The 14,599-nt window shown below is 37.3% G+C and overlaps 1 protein-coding gene across 5 annotated transcripts in view; it reads right to left on the bottom strand.

Moving 5' to 3' along the window:
- The window catches only part of tiam2a (TIAM Rac1 associated GEF 2a), a 127,389-nt gene that overhangs the window by 69,165 nt on the left and 43,625 nt on the right, over positions 1 to 14,599 (bottom strand). For all 5 annotated transcript variants that reach the window (XM_051868115.1, XM_051868112.1, XM_051868116.1 and 2 more), the window contains exons 2-4: positions 8,461 to 8,522; positions 7,125 to 8,229; positions 54 to 516 (exon numbers count right to left, since the gene is read on the bottom strand). In XM_051868115.1, coding sequence (XP_051724075.1) covers positions 54 to 516; positions 7,125 to 8,222 — 1,561 coding nt within the window. In that variant the 5' untranslated portion in view covers positions 8,223 to 8,229; positions 8,461 to 8,522. The remainder of the gene's footprint in view (positions 1 to 53; positions 517 to 7,124; positions 8,230 to 8,460; positions 8,523 to 14,599) is intronic.

Genomic DNA, 14,599 nt, shown 5'->3' with positions numbered 1-14,599 from the left:
GTGAGTGGCACTGTAAATCACAGTGCTAGTTACAGCAATCATGGCATACTTACCCTTTAGAGTGACCCAAAATTGCTTCCATTTTCGACGGCCCACTAGCTCTAGTTTGTGGTCTTTGTGTACAGTGAGTAAGGGCTTGAAGGAGAGCCATCCGGCCCGCCTAACTACACCTTGCTCTTTCTCAAATAGCAAGTCCAGCTGCTCCAGAGACCCAAGGATTTCCTGACTACTGCTCTCCGTTTCCTCTGAGGAGCTCTCACGCCAATCTTCTCGTCCACCTTCTGCTGGAGGCCGACCAGTCTTCAACTCCCTCATGAAGTTCTTGTAGATGTTTTGTCGCAAAACATCAGTACCTGAATGAAGGGCGCCAGCAGAGCCGCTACAGGTATTTAGTGACAGAGAGTGAGAGCGGGTTTGAGGCATAAGGCTGGAGACCTGAGATGGAGAACTGGTGTCTGCAGTGAGGCCATCCACACCACTGTCAAAGCAATCGACGGCCTCATTACATCTGGGCTCCTGCAACAAACAGTGAAGGGGAAATATTATGAGAATGAGGTTATATTTATGCAGCAATATGAAATCCGGTTTACTTGTGGACATCAAATTACGAGTTTTTAAAGGGGTCCTTGATTATTATTTAACCTTTTTAACTTTAGTTAGTGTGTAATGTTGCTGTTTGAACATCTGCAAAGTTACGGTGCTCAAAGTTCAATGCAAAGTGAGATATTTTCTATTAAAGAATTCGCTGTTTAAGGACTACAACAAACGGCTGGTAGGGACTACAACGAGCTTCATCATGAGTTGGTGACATCACTAACCCTAAAATTTACATAACCCCACCCCCGAGAACACGCAACAAAGGGGGTGAGGCCATGTTGGGCTGCTTTAGAGAAGAGGAAAAGTTGTTGTAGTAGAGTGTTGTTGTCATGCCGTCATTTTTTTTTTTACGCCAGACTGCTTCACAAACGAGGGTCAATTCAACGCTGGATTTGCACAAAAGATTAACATGACGGCACATGCTAGTCGATGAGTTGAATCAACTCCACAGCAACTACATAAATTTATCCACTAACCATTCAGAAATGTCCAATTGCTTTGTTGTTGTTGAGCAACCGAAGCGCGAGCTGTTAAAGCTCCGCCTTCTTCTGGAAAGGGGGTTAGGAGCAGCAGCTCATTTGCATTTAAAGGGACACACACAAAAATTACGTGTTTTTGCTCACAGCCAAATAGAGGCAAATTTGACAAGCTATAATAAATGATCTGTGGGGTATTATGAGCTGAAACTTCACAGACACATTCTGGGGACACCATTACATCATGTAAAAGGGGCATAATAGGTCCCATTTAAAGCAATTAATGAACTTAAATTCATCATCGATTTTGATGAATTTAGGTGAAGGTACTTTAATACAGTAATAGTGAAACTTGCCTAAGCAACAACAACTAATAAGAAAACCCAGAATAACAGAGAAGTCAGTTATCGCCGGAGTATGGAAGTAATTTCAAGTTCAGATCTTCATAATGTTATACAAATTTATGAAAAATTAAAGCCCATTCCTCATTCATTTTCATCATAGAAGATATAATCTTTAAAAGAGAGTTTGAAAATCCCACTAATAAGATCATCAGTTCCCTACTGCTCTTATGATGAGCACACTTCAACAGAAATCTGGGTAGGATCCTTCTCAAGCATCCTTCAAATTCTACACATCTCCAGCAGCTGACACTAATTACACAAGGGTGCAGACGTGCCAACAACACTCTGTGTAAAACTTTACACTACAGCTGAGCTCTGGCATTCATGTGGAGATTTATGACAGACAGAACGGAAACTTGTTTTTTAAATATTTTCAAATATTCTTTAACATTAATTTCAAGAGTTAAAAAAATGAACAAGCTGACATGACATACCACAGATTATGTATCTACATTGAAGCTGTCAGTGATCCAGGGCTGTGATATTACCAGGCAGTCTGGAAGATCTGAGTTCTACCAAATGGTCTTTGACGCTGTCAAATTTTGAAAAATGACTGAGAGTGTTTCTTGGCTGAAGCATTTAGACTGATTCATAATAATACATTTTAGATGGTTTCACATAGTTATATAATTATCTGGATATCTGCAAAAAAATTCTCATCAAATGTGATCTGATTTTCACTGAAGTGAAACAACATAATTTGTCCAGAGCCAAATCTTTATTCAACAAACATTCCGGGTCACTAATGGAAAAGTGTGTGAACTCCTTTATTTAGAAACTAAAACTCCCTATCTTTCATCCTCTATAATGTATTTGCATCATTTTCTAATCTCAGCAGTCGACATCTAAAAGCTGCATTATAATTTATTACAAAGTTGGCATGAAATTTGTCATTGACAAACCTATTTTATGTGCATTTTGGGTTATTGCATAAAAAAAATGCTGGATGAAAATGCCAAGATGTACATACATTTTAAAAACTTGAGTCGGACAACTTACAGCGATACTGTTAAACTACGTTGGAAACACTTTTACCGAATAAATTCCTTGATGAGCATCAAAAAAGACATGACACTGCGAAGGGACGGCATAACTGGACCAACCAGCGGACCGATCTCGTAGCACAGCATCTGAAATGCTGTTTTGATCATTCTAAAATGCCTGAGCAAAGTCTGTCATTAAAGTGGTTCGGTATAATTCCCTCTCAGAAGCGCCTTATTAGGAAGTGATGATATTGTTCTCTTCGACTCACTAGATGGAAACAGTGCTTTATTCGCAAACATGTGATATTCCAAATTTGCACACAAGTTAAATTTGCAACTTTGGATGGAAACATAGCTAATGTCTACTCAGCAGCTAATCCATATAAAGTTGCTAAAATGACTTTAAAACCAAATTTCATGGCTGCATACTCTGAAGGAATTTTAAGCATAGTAATCTTGTGTTAGGCTGTGTGTCCACCAAAGCGTTTTCTCCGAGGCTAGCTTATTTTTCCAATTGATTTCAATGGGAAAAATGCGTTTTTAAAACGGCAGGATCGTAACGAGGCAGGATTGAGCGCTCAGCGTTAGTGATGTGTCGTTCATGAACAATTCGATCATTTCGATCGAATCTTTAATATGACTCAGGAATAACGAGTTGTCTCAGAAAGTGATTCGTTCATTTTGTGTTGACTATGCATGCGCAACATCCCATAGGTTCTGTACAGGAAACAGAAATGATTAGTTCACCTCTCGAGTCTTCGAGTTCGAGTCGTTCGTTCATCACGTCACACATAGGCTGAATGATTAGAAATGATTAGTTCATCTCTCGAGTCTTTGGGTCTGAGTCCTTCGTTCTTTTTTCACGTGACAGCCGTATTGGATACAGAAATTAGTTCATTCACAACCTTCCTTACAAACAAGTGCGTAGTTAGTTTTTTAGCTAGTATAATTGATTTTCCTATGAAGACTGGACATATTGGTCTAATATTTGTATAAAAAGATCAGTCAGAAGGGACATAGTGGCATAACATAAATGTTTATTGCACATATCTTTTGATAATTATGATAATTCTTAAATATAATACAACATACAGTCAATAGTAATACGAATGTAATGTATTTGTTGTGAGACACTGAGCCGGGAAGCGATCACGTGACAAAAGAACGGAGACCCGAAAGATGAACTAATCATTTCTGTTTCTGCATTCAGCCAATGTGGCTGTGACAGGATGAACAAACGGGATGAACAAATTCGAACTTGTCCCGAAGACTCGAGGTGCGAACTGATCATTTCTGTTCCCTGTACTGCATTGCATATGGGGCTCTGACGGAACTAACGACTCGAACCCGAAGACACGAGAGGTATCTAATCTTTCTGGGGAACAGACGTGATAAATGTGAGGTGACAAAAGAAAGAACGACACGGATCAGGAGGTGAGGTGAACTTTTTATTCCAAATGTGATCATCGTTGGCGTAAGTAGTATGTGTCGGGGAATTTAACATGTAACATTTTAATTTTATTCTGGTGAAATGAACGAAATTACTTGAAAAAAGATTTGTTCATTTTGCTGAAAGAGATTCAAAGATCGAGTCAGTAAAATGATCCAAACCTCCCGCTACCAGTCACAGAGAGTTAAAGAACGTTCATCGACATTTTTATATAGAAACAGTACAGAAACATCAGTGAAATGAGACTAGTAAAGCCCAAAGTATAGTTCACTTTTTATGAGGGTCAGCTGTGCGTGTGATGCAAATTTTGTCATCAGAAGAGTACGTGTGTACTGTACGCGCATGTCGCACAAGTGCATTTAATTGTCTTTGCAGTAATTAGTTTATCCACAAGGTGGCAACCCTGGGGGCGTCGATTCACAATGTAGTAGAAGAAAACCTGCATAAACAGAACAGAACGGAACGCATGCAAGCTACAGTGACAATGGAGGCCTACATAGATGAGAGATTGTGTGAAGAGGTTAGAAAGTACCCTCATTTGTACAACTTTGGCATGAAACAATACAAAGATGTTTACATGGGTTGTAACTCGTGGAGAGAGATTGCTCAAAACTGCACATGCGTCAAACGCCTGTGTACGCGTACGAGTCGAATGAAGTATACTTTCCAAGGCTGTGCGTTCGACTGACTAGCGTACGTGTAAAAAAACAAAGTATACCCAGGGCTTTTACACTTCCGTGGATATTCTGTATCAAAGCAAGCAATAAGTCTCAACTGAAAAAAACATTGCGCTGCCGAAGCGTTCACAGATAGGCATTTTCAGCATAGCGCCTAGCGACTGGATAAAAATGCTTTAGTGGACATATGGCCTAAAAGAGTTTAAAAAAATTTCACTGCTTTCTTATGATGTGAGCAGAAGAAACCGCAGCCGCTTTAAATGACTGATTAAAGAAGAACTAGACTGTATCATATCATATTACAAGTCTGAAGTGAGTAATACCAGAATAATGGCTGTTTGTAAATCCCTCCACAGAAAATATCAAAGAGCTATTCTACTCTTACTCATTAAACACAGGATAAAAGCCACAGGAGGAATATCTCACTGCTTACAGTTAAAAAAACCCCAAACATATAAGATTACAAAAAAAAAAAAAGAATATTATAGTAAAAGCAGAATGGAAAAGACTTTGAAATGTACATACACGTTCAGCCAATAAAGTCTATGTAAGATCTAATCAGAATGAATATATCCTATAAACTACCTGTTACAAAGTAAATGTAACACACATTTTATGAGATGAGGTCTCATGGTTTTGGTCTTTCTCCGATGCAATCTTCAATTAATCGACTCCTTGCTTTCTTCAACACCATAAACAGAAATTCTCCCATGCTTCCTTTTTGTACTCACCAAATGCCAAGCACTGCTTTTGCGAGGAATAGCTGTCATCTTCAGAGCACTACACCTAAACTTGGGTTCCCTGTCTCACTGAACTGGCATGTTGCAGCTTTCAATATTGTGCCCTACATGTGCTCCTGGCGAAGCAACAATGCCCACCGTGGCACCTGGCACAAGTCACAGTCAAGACTGATTCGTGCACTCAAGGAATGCACTGACTATATGGCTAAAACATCAAAAAATTGCATAAAATTAGAATTTGTGAGGGAAAAAAAAGAAGAAAATAAGAGCAGGGATTAAAGCAAAAAAATTCTTCTTACTGAAAAACATTTTTTTAATTTATTTAGGGAGTCGAGACCAACAGCATTTTAAGGGACAATGTTTTAGAATCTTTTCTATTCACCTTTTCTCTTGTCAGTTTGTTTAATTTTGAAGGTAGTTTAAATCTATAAAATGAAACAAATTTTTTTTTAAACCAAAAAGTTTAGTTCAGATTCGTTCACTGCTATTATTTATTTCCGCTAGTAAGTGGCAACAAATGAGCATCTTTTATGTGTTATGAGTTATTGCATTGATTTGTACTAAAATGCAACACTTTATTAAAATGTGTGCGCATCTATAAATCTATCAGGGCTCAATGCTAAGGATATTTATTTATTTTTTATTGTTTTTGAATAATGTAATCCTGTATTCTAATAATTAGGCTTATTATTACACCAAGACTTTAAATACCAGTGAATTTTCACAATTCTTGTTTCCAATTTTGATACCACAGCAAAAAATATAGGTCAAACATGATTAAAGACAAGTGAACAGTCAGTAATGAAGTAAGAACAAATAACCATATTACAAGGAATAGTACAAATAAATACAACCGAACAGAGAAATGAAATAAATAGTGCTTTAAGTTTTTCAGGTTGGTCTAACAGTAGTTTTCAAGTATAGAAATTGAATAATCAAATGGAAAATAATGAAGTCTTCATTGTATAATTTAAATAAAGATTAATCTTTGTTAAAGCTACAAAAGTTATGCAGTCAATAGCAGTGAGTATTTATTTTTTATTTTTGTCTTTGTTGTTTGATTAACTTTAATGACCCAGATAGCAGCAGACATATTAGGCTGCTGTCACTTTAAGACCTAATGTAAGGATCCAATATACTGATATACATACCATTTCTTTCTAAATGGTTTATGTTTAATTAAGACATAACTGACTGTGTTTATGAGGATACTTGCCAAGACAGGCATTTTGACATAATTTTGTGTGTATTTGTCCATTCAAGCGCAAGTGCATTTACTAACGGAGTAAACGCTGACTATTTCAGTGACTGATTTAGTGAAACTGGACGTATCTGTTCGGTAGGTCCAACACAATGAAATACGCCTTCACTAGCATACTCTTGGCTCATGCTCTTTACAGGCATGAAAAGCCACCAGACGTTACACGCTTCAAAATAGAGCTTTTATAGGGGAGAGTCTTTAGTAGAGCTGCACGATTCAGGATAAATTGAGACTTTTTTTTTGTTGTTAGAAACAGATCACAATGCATTCGGAAAATCTCAGAATTATTGATCAATTTATGCATCGATTTACTGTCCCAGCCCTACAACAATATAGAACTGACTTTAAAAAGGAACTGTAGACAGAGGCTGGCATTGGGTTTAAATCCAATTACATCATTCACTTTACTAAATAAAACTAGTAGGGCTGTTTTGTAAATATATTCACAAAACAGCCCTACTATCAGAGATTTAGAGGTTCAAAATAAGCATGTTTAAATTGAAATAGAAACAGCCATCTAAAAGGATTGTCCTTACCTGAAACTTATTCTTTTTCCTGGTCAAACTTCCAGTCCAGTCACTGATGCGCCTAAATCTGTTCCTGATGGACACTTTCGTTCCATTATTGTCTACAAAAGGCTTAGGTTTTCGACAAGGTAAGGTGAAGGAGGAATATTGCTTTTCCTCTGGGCCGCCCTCTGAACAGTGTTCCTCCATCACAGACACATTGGATGATTTGTGCTTTAAATGGCTGCCATTTGAAAACTGCAAATCCTTAACCGTAGAGAAGGTGGCAGCAATTCTGGGATCCTTGTAGAGGTCGGTTGTAGTATTGGCAGGAAACTGCTCATCCAAAAACCCCACGTTTGTTGAAATTTGTCTTTGACTGTTAGGGGATGAATTGTCTGAATCGTTAAGTTCGACACTGGCTCCCCAGGGCAAGTCGTACAAGGAGCCATCAGAGCTCACAGAGCTACCTTTACTGCTCTTGAAGCTGGAAACTGCCTGAGCAGCTCCAAGATGGGCTTCTAATGAGGGTGTTACACCAGGTAAGCTAGAACTGGATTCTAAGGTGGGGGAAAACTTGAGGAGCTGAACTGGGCCAGTGCAATCATCCAAAATAATGGCACTGTTTGGACTGTTGTTAAATTCTACTCGTACACTACCATCTTTCTTGATAACAACCCTAGGGCTGCTCTGGTCCTCAATATTCTCAAACCTGGGACTTTTCTCAAGCATCTTTATTGTGGCATAATTATTACAGGGTTTTCTCTTCTCCTTGTGACCACCATACAAGCAGCCATTCTCAGAAGGCAACGTCAGGCAGCCATCAGGCAACAAGTCCTCTGAAACCCCATTCCACTGACTATTGGCGCCACTCTTTAGTTTATGGGTGATGTAATCATAATGGCGGGACATAAAGGTGCTTCTGCTCTTCGACGGGGAGGAGCCACGAACTACGCTTCTGGACTTCAATGCAGAAAACTGTGAACCAGCATTCCAAAAGCCTAGAGGTGATAAAATGTCTTCTTTGGCAGAGTTGGCCTTGAATGAGTAGGGTTTCTGTCTGCCAGGGATGATAAAGCTATTGCTTCTAGAGCCCTGGATGCTATACTGGCTCTCAGAGTTTCCCATCCTGGATCTAGAAGAGCAAGAGAATGATTCTCTCAGTGACATTGTTTTCAAAAAGTCAAAGTCTTTTAATTATTGCTCTTAAGGATTATGACTATGTGTGTTTTGAGATTCTGATTTAGTTATAGTGTTTTGTTTGTTTGTGAATTTTAAGAGTCTGCAGCAAGTTACTGAGATTTTCCTGTAAAGCAAGCAATCCATGGGGCACATGGCAGTGATATGCCGTAGTATACAGACTTACCAAGGCAGTTAGGCCTTTTATGGCCTTGTTGTCAGCACAGTCACCATTCTGTCCTTGGTTACCTGAGAGACAAAAAAACAAAAAAACATACTGGTCTTAGAATACATTAGTTTTAAAAGGAGAAAAACATTCACAGTACCGCAAAAATATCAATGGATTGGTCCACCATTTCTGCCATCTCAGGAAATGTAGTTAACGCAACATGTTACAAATTAACACGTAGCCTTGGAAAACTGATTAACAGGATAAGTCTCAGTGATATCTGAAGACTCACTGGCATCTCCATATCCTCTTTAGACTTCTTCTCTCTGAGCTGTCTACATTACATCTTGCCCTGACAGTTGGTAACATTTTTGAAGAAAAAAAAGAAGAAGAAGAAAAGTTGACTTCATTTGCTATTTATTTTTTGACACACAAGTTCCGGAGATCTTTTTCTGTCTGCACTGCTAAAAAAAAAGCTTTGAGCTTGATACCAAATAAAGCTGTGGTCAGAACATGCTCCTAGAAGGCGTACGATCCACAAGACCATACTAACCATACTACACATCCCTACAGTCCAAAAATCACTGGGTTATTTTTTGAGCCTGTTGGGTCATTTGTTCCATGATTGGGTAGTTTTTGTCTTACCCAGACGTTGGGTTAGCAGATGGGTCAATCTCACTAACTGTTGAAACAATACAACCCTCCGACACAACAACCCAGCTGTTGAGTTACACAGAGCGCGGGCTTGTGCTTCCCTGTATATTAGTTTATACTTCAGCTCGTGGAAATGCTACTTGTGTTGAATTTTGATTGTTCATGTGTTCGTTGGTGGGAGAAAAATAGCGAAATATGGTCAAATTTGTTCTTAAATGTAAGTTATTATGTTAAACTATATAAGCTGTATAACTGTTTAGTTGTCATTCTGTTCTGCACTTTTTCTCATATACATATTTCTCACGTACACAATGTTTTTACTCTTGCCTATATTTTTGTCCATTCCTGGGAGTTCTTGCTTAATTAATGTTCATCTTTTGATTATTACTGCTGTCTGTGTTGTTGCTCTAGTAATTCTGTGTCATTTTAATTTCCAACCTATTTTGGGTTCATTTTAACCCAGCAATATAACAGTTGAATTATATAAAACAGACCAGCATGTTGGGTCAAACATTTCCCATTTCCATGTTTCAACCTGCAGACTAAAAAAAAACTAAACAAAAAAATATGCAGCAACAGTGTAAAAGTAGCCCAATTCCGCAGGAACATCCTATCCTACAGCAAAAACGATTGTGGAGTCTGGGTAACCAAGCAGTTTTGGTGATCATTGACTTCCATTGTATGGACAAAAAAACTCAAACTCAAAAATCATACTGGTTTAGAACAACACAAGGGTGAGTGAATGATGACAGAATTTTCATTTTTGAGTGAACTATCCCTTTAAGAAAAAAAGTTTCCTACACATTTCCAAAAACACCTGTATACAAGCCAAGAGATGTCGGAACATAGTTATTAAGAGAGGTTAAATCCTCATTAGCTTTAGCAGAAGGTCAGGAATCAAGTGAATTCCAGAGAGCTGGGGGTTACACATTGCATTTTGATGTGAATAATGAGTAATAGGTTCATTGCATTACTGTTCAAAAGTTTGGGATTTTTGTTTTTTGAAATTAATTTTATTGACCTGTTTTTTTTTTTCAAAGACACATTATACTGATCAAAGGTCACTGTTACAAAAAAAATAATAATAATAATTCAAATAAATTATGTTCTTTTGAACTTTATCAAAGAATCCTTAAAAAAGTTAATATTTTTCCACAAAAATATTAAGCAGCAACAGCCATTTTAAACTGTAATAGTTGGAGAAATGTTTCTTAAGCACCAAATCATTTTCATAATTTCCAAATAATACTGTTTTACTGTATTTTAGATGTATTTTACTGCATTCTTGCTGGACATAAGAGACTTCTTTCAAACATATTAAAAAAATCTTACTGACCTCATAATTTTGAATGGTAGGCTGTTTTCTGTTTGTTTAGTTTAATCACTGACGAATCAAAGCTAACAACTGAAATGAAGTTACTTACAGTATATTAGAAGTTATAGGGTTAGTTCACCCAGAAATTAAAATTATGTCATTAATTACTCACCTTCATGTCGTTTCACACCCGTAAGACCTTTGTTCATCTTCAGAACACAAATTAAGATATTTTTGATGAAATCCAATGGCTCAGTGAGGCCTGCATTGACAGCAAGATAATATTTTCAATGCCCAGAAAGCTACTAAAGACATATTTAAAACAGTTCATGTGACTACAGTGGTTCAACCTTAATGTTATGAAGCAATGAGAATACTTTTTGTGCACCAAAAAAACAAAACAAAATAATGACTTTATGACAATATCTAGTGATGTGCGATTTCAAAACATTGCTTCATGAAGCTTCGAAACTTTACGAATCTTTTGTTTCGAATCAGAGATTCGGAGCGCCAAAGTCACGTGATTTCAGTAAACAAGGCTTCATTACGTCGTAAGCGTTTCGAAATTTCAATGGTTCACCACTGGGGGGCGTGACTTTGGCAGTTTGATACACGCTCTGAACCACTGATTCGAAACAAGATTCGTAAAGCTTCAAAGCTTCATGAAGCAGTGTTTTGAAATTGCCTATCACTAGATATTGTTGAATAAAGTTGTTATTTTGTTTTCTTGGTGCACAAAAAGTATTCTCGTCGCTTCATAACATTAATGTTGAACCACTGTAGTCACATGAACTGTTGTAAATATGTCTTTAGTAGCTTTCTGGACATTTAAAAGTGTCAATTATCTCGCTGTCAATGCAGGCCTCACTGAGCCATCGAATTTCATCAAAAATATCTTAATTTGTGTTCCGAAGATGAACGAAGGTCTTATGGGTGTGAAACGACATGAAGGTGAGTAATTAATGACAGAATTTTCATTTTTTGGTGAACTAACCCTTTATACTATACTATAACATTCACTAACACAGATGAATTCATACTCCATACAATAATGCAGTGGTTGTAGAAAGATGTGAAAGCATTCAACCTAATTAAGCATTTAAGCAAAACTGGATTGTGAAGCGATTTCATTTGTGAAGTTTTCCTCAGTTTTTTTTGTAAAGTCACCAAATCACATTTTACAGTATAAAATGATGAGTACGGCAGGATTGCAAGAAGGAAGCACTGCTGCCTAAAAAGAGCTTTGCTGCCCGTCTAAAGTTTGCCAAGGACCATGTGGATGAGGCCGAGGACTGTAAGAAGAATGTTCTGTGGTCTCATGAGTGCAGAGAACTTCTTGGTTTTAAATGAGAAGTATTGCATTCAGAGAAAACCACACACTGCGTACAATAATAGGAATCTAATTCCAACTGTAAAGCACAGTGGTGGCAGTAAAATGATTTGAACCAGAGTTAAACTGAAAAACTCTACAGGACAGTATAAAGCTGTCAGTCTGGGAGCTGACGCTTAAAAAGTGGGTCCTGCAGCAAGACAATGACCCTAAACACACAAGGTACCATTAAATGTTTAAAACACAAAAAATGTAATGTTTTAGCATGGCTAGTCTTGAGTGTAACCCAATAGAAGTATGGAAAGATCTAAAGATAGCAGTTCACACATGGAAACCCAACAACAATCACTAAGTGGAAAAACTGTTATGTGGAGAAATGGGCCAAAATTCTTCCAATGCTCTTCCTAGACAGGATCGATCCCCCATTACCAGAAAAGGTTGGTGTTGCTGTTGCTCAGTCACACTGTGGAATCATTTTTGCACATAAGCTAAAATAAACAATGTTTTTGGTGTATTTTTATATTTTTATTTGGTTCTTTGTATCTAGGACATCAAGCTGAAACAAGTCTCAAACTTCATAGGAAATCTGATTCAAAAATAGCACAAGAAAGCAAAGCATGTGTTGTATTATGAATGCTGAGGCTTACTTGAAGAAATCTACAGGTCCAGATTAAAGGCTGGAATTATGTGGACATCTGTCTTTGCCTAAATCACCCCCTCTTTGACCCCCTGATTCACTGCTTAACATCAGTGCCAATTAGAGTGTCTACTACAACACAGCTCAGGCAGGAACATGCTCATTGTATTTTCAACAGAGTGAAATAAAAAAAAGGTTTGAGTCTGACAAATGAGCCTGTCGCAGTAAGGCAATGCTGAAGTTAAAACAATAGTGTTCATTTAACACAATTTAAGCTGTTGCTTTTACAATTTGGTGGTTAAAGCTGGCAGAAACACTAAGCAGACGTGTAAATAACAGTATTTCAGTGACAGAATGCGGTTTACAATCAATTATAAAGACTGTGAAAAAAGTTAACAAGGCCTTTAAAAGAAAACTTTACATGCAAGAAATCACACAACCTTGAACACGCCGTTGATGGAACAATCACCAATGTCAAACTGACACTGTGCAAAATAACTTATGCAAAACACAACAGAAGCCTGAAAGAGCCTCCAACACTTTCTCTGTCATAGTTAGTGTCCTGCTGTTACATAAGAGAATTATTTATTATTAGACATGCAGCCCCCAGATCACTTTCTCCCTCATCATGTTTCCATCCCCGAGACCTGACAGCAGCAGCTGAGAACAGTGTTTAGATACAGGCATAGAATTTCACTTTTGTCCTTTGGGGGGCAAAACAGGGTGGGTTGGAGGTCGTATCTAAAGCGGCATTCAGGCTATGGCGTCATTCGCAGCATTATATATAAGCCAGACTCTAACTACCTCTCACAATAGTATTTATACTAGGGCTGTCAATAGATTTTTTTTTTTTAATCGCGATTAATCTCGCAACCTTAATCGCAATTAATCGTGATTAATCGCACACTTATCGTGAAATTAAGCATACGCCATTTATCTTGTTTAACATGTCCGTTTTGCCATCATTGCCTATATCCAGCAAAGTAAACCATCAGATTGAAGTGTGATTTTAACAAAACTGTATTTTTCAGCTTTTTTCAAGGTAAATTTAGATGTCTTTCCAATAAAGGACACTTGCAGACTCCAAAAGGACACCAAATAACCAAATGATATGATTTCATATAATTCATACATTTATGCAGGCTACACCAAAGCACCCATAAAAAAAAGAAAAAAATCATACATTTCAATTCAAACACAGCAAAAAAAAATTCAGAGTTCAAGTCAAGTTGCGATACTGAACAGGACCACACGGAGATGCCAAAAAACCTAAACCAGCCGCCTTGACCTGCATATTTACAAAGTACACAGCAACATACACGAGACAAATCCAAACATTATCCTGAAAGTGTGTGAAAACAACGTGAATGTACTGAAATGTCTCTGTGCATAAATACAATGTGTGATCAGTGCGTCGAGAGCGCTCATACATGATTTGTTTGCGCAATATAACAGACTCACACGTGCTTCTGTACGTCACCTTGAAACAAACAATAACACACAGCATTATGCCAAAATGCCCATTTTGTCAAGTATCCTCATAAGAGCAGTCTTAAATGAGGTAAAAAACATCTTAAATTAATTTAAACAGTTGTGAGAAAATGAGATGTGCGCAGCAGGTCTTAAAGTGACAGCAGCCTAATAAACCAGTTGCTGTGATGTCTGTCATTAATGTTAATCAAACAACAAAGGTAACAAAAAACTGTAGCTTTAATAAGAAAGAATCTATATTTAATTTATAATTTATGCAGTGAAGACTGTAGTGTTTGATAACTTTATTCAATTTCCGTATATTTCCTGCCTGTTAGACAGGTAGGAAGGCCACAGGTAAATATGACATTTATTATAATGGGTTTATGTAAGGATTGTTTTACGTTCACTTAATTTAAAAGTTGTTATTTTCAAAAAGCCTAATAAATGTTGAAATTAACAGCTTTTGGTTATACGGTCTATAATTAACGTTTAAAAAAAATAAATCAACTTCATAGAGAAATCAGTACCAGTATTAGTATCAATGATACTGAACTTCATTCATAAAAAGATGACATTAAACAAATATTTTATTAAAGGGGATGCCTCTTTTACAAGATGTAATATAAGTCTCTGGTGTCCCCAGAATGTGTCTGTGAAGTTTCAGCTCAAAATACCCCACAAATCATTTATTATAGCTTGTCAAATTTGTCCCTATTTGGGTGTGAGCAAAAACACGCAGTTTTTGTGT

The sequence above is a fragment of the Ctenopharyngodon idella genome, chromosome 17 (assembly GCF_019924925.1).
Source record: "Ctenopharyngodon idella isolate HZGC_01 chromosome 17, HZGC01, whole genome shotgun sequence".
NCBI classification, from domain to species: Eukaryota; Metazoa; Chordata; class Actinopteri; order Cypriniformes; family Xenocyprididae; genus Ctenopharyngodon; species Ctenopharyngodon idella.
The sequence above is the reverse complement of the archived record's forward strand: the minus strand, read 5'-3'. Positions and strand labels throughout refer to the sequence as shown.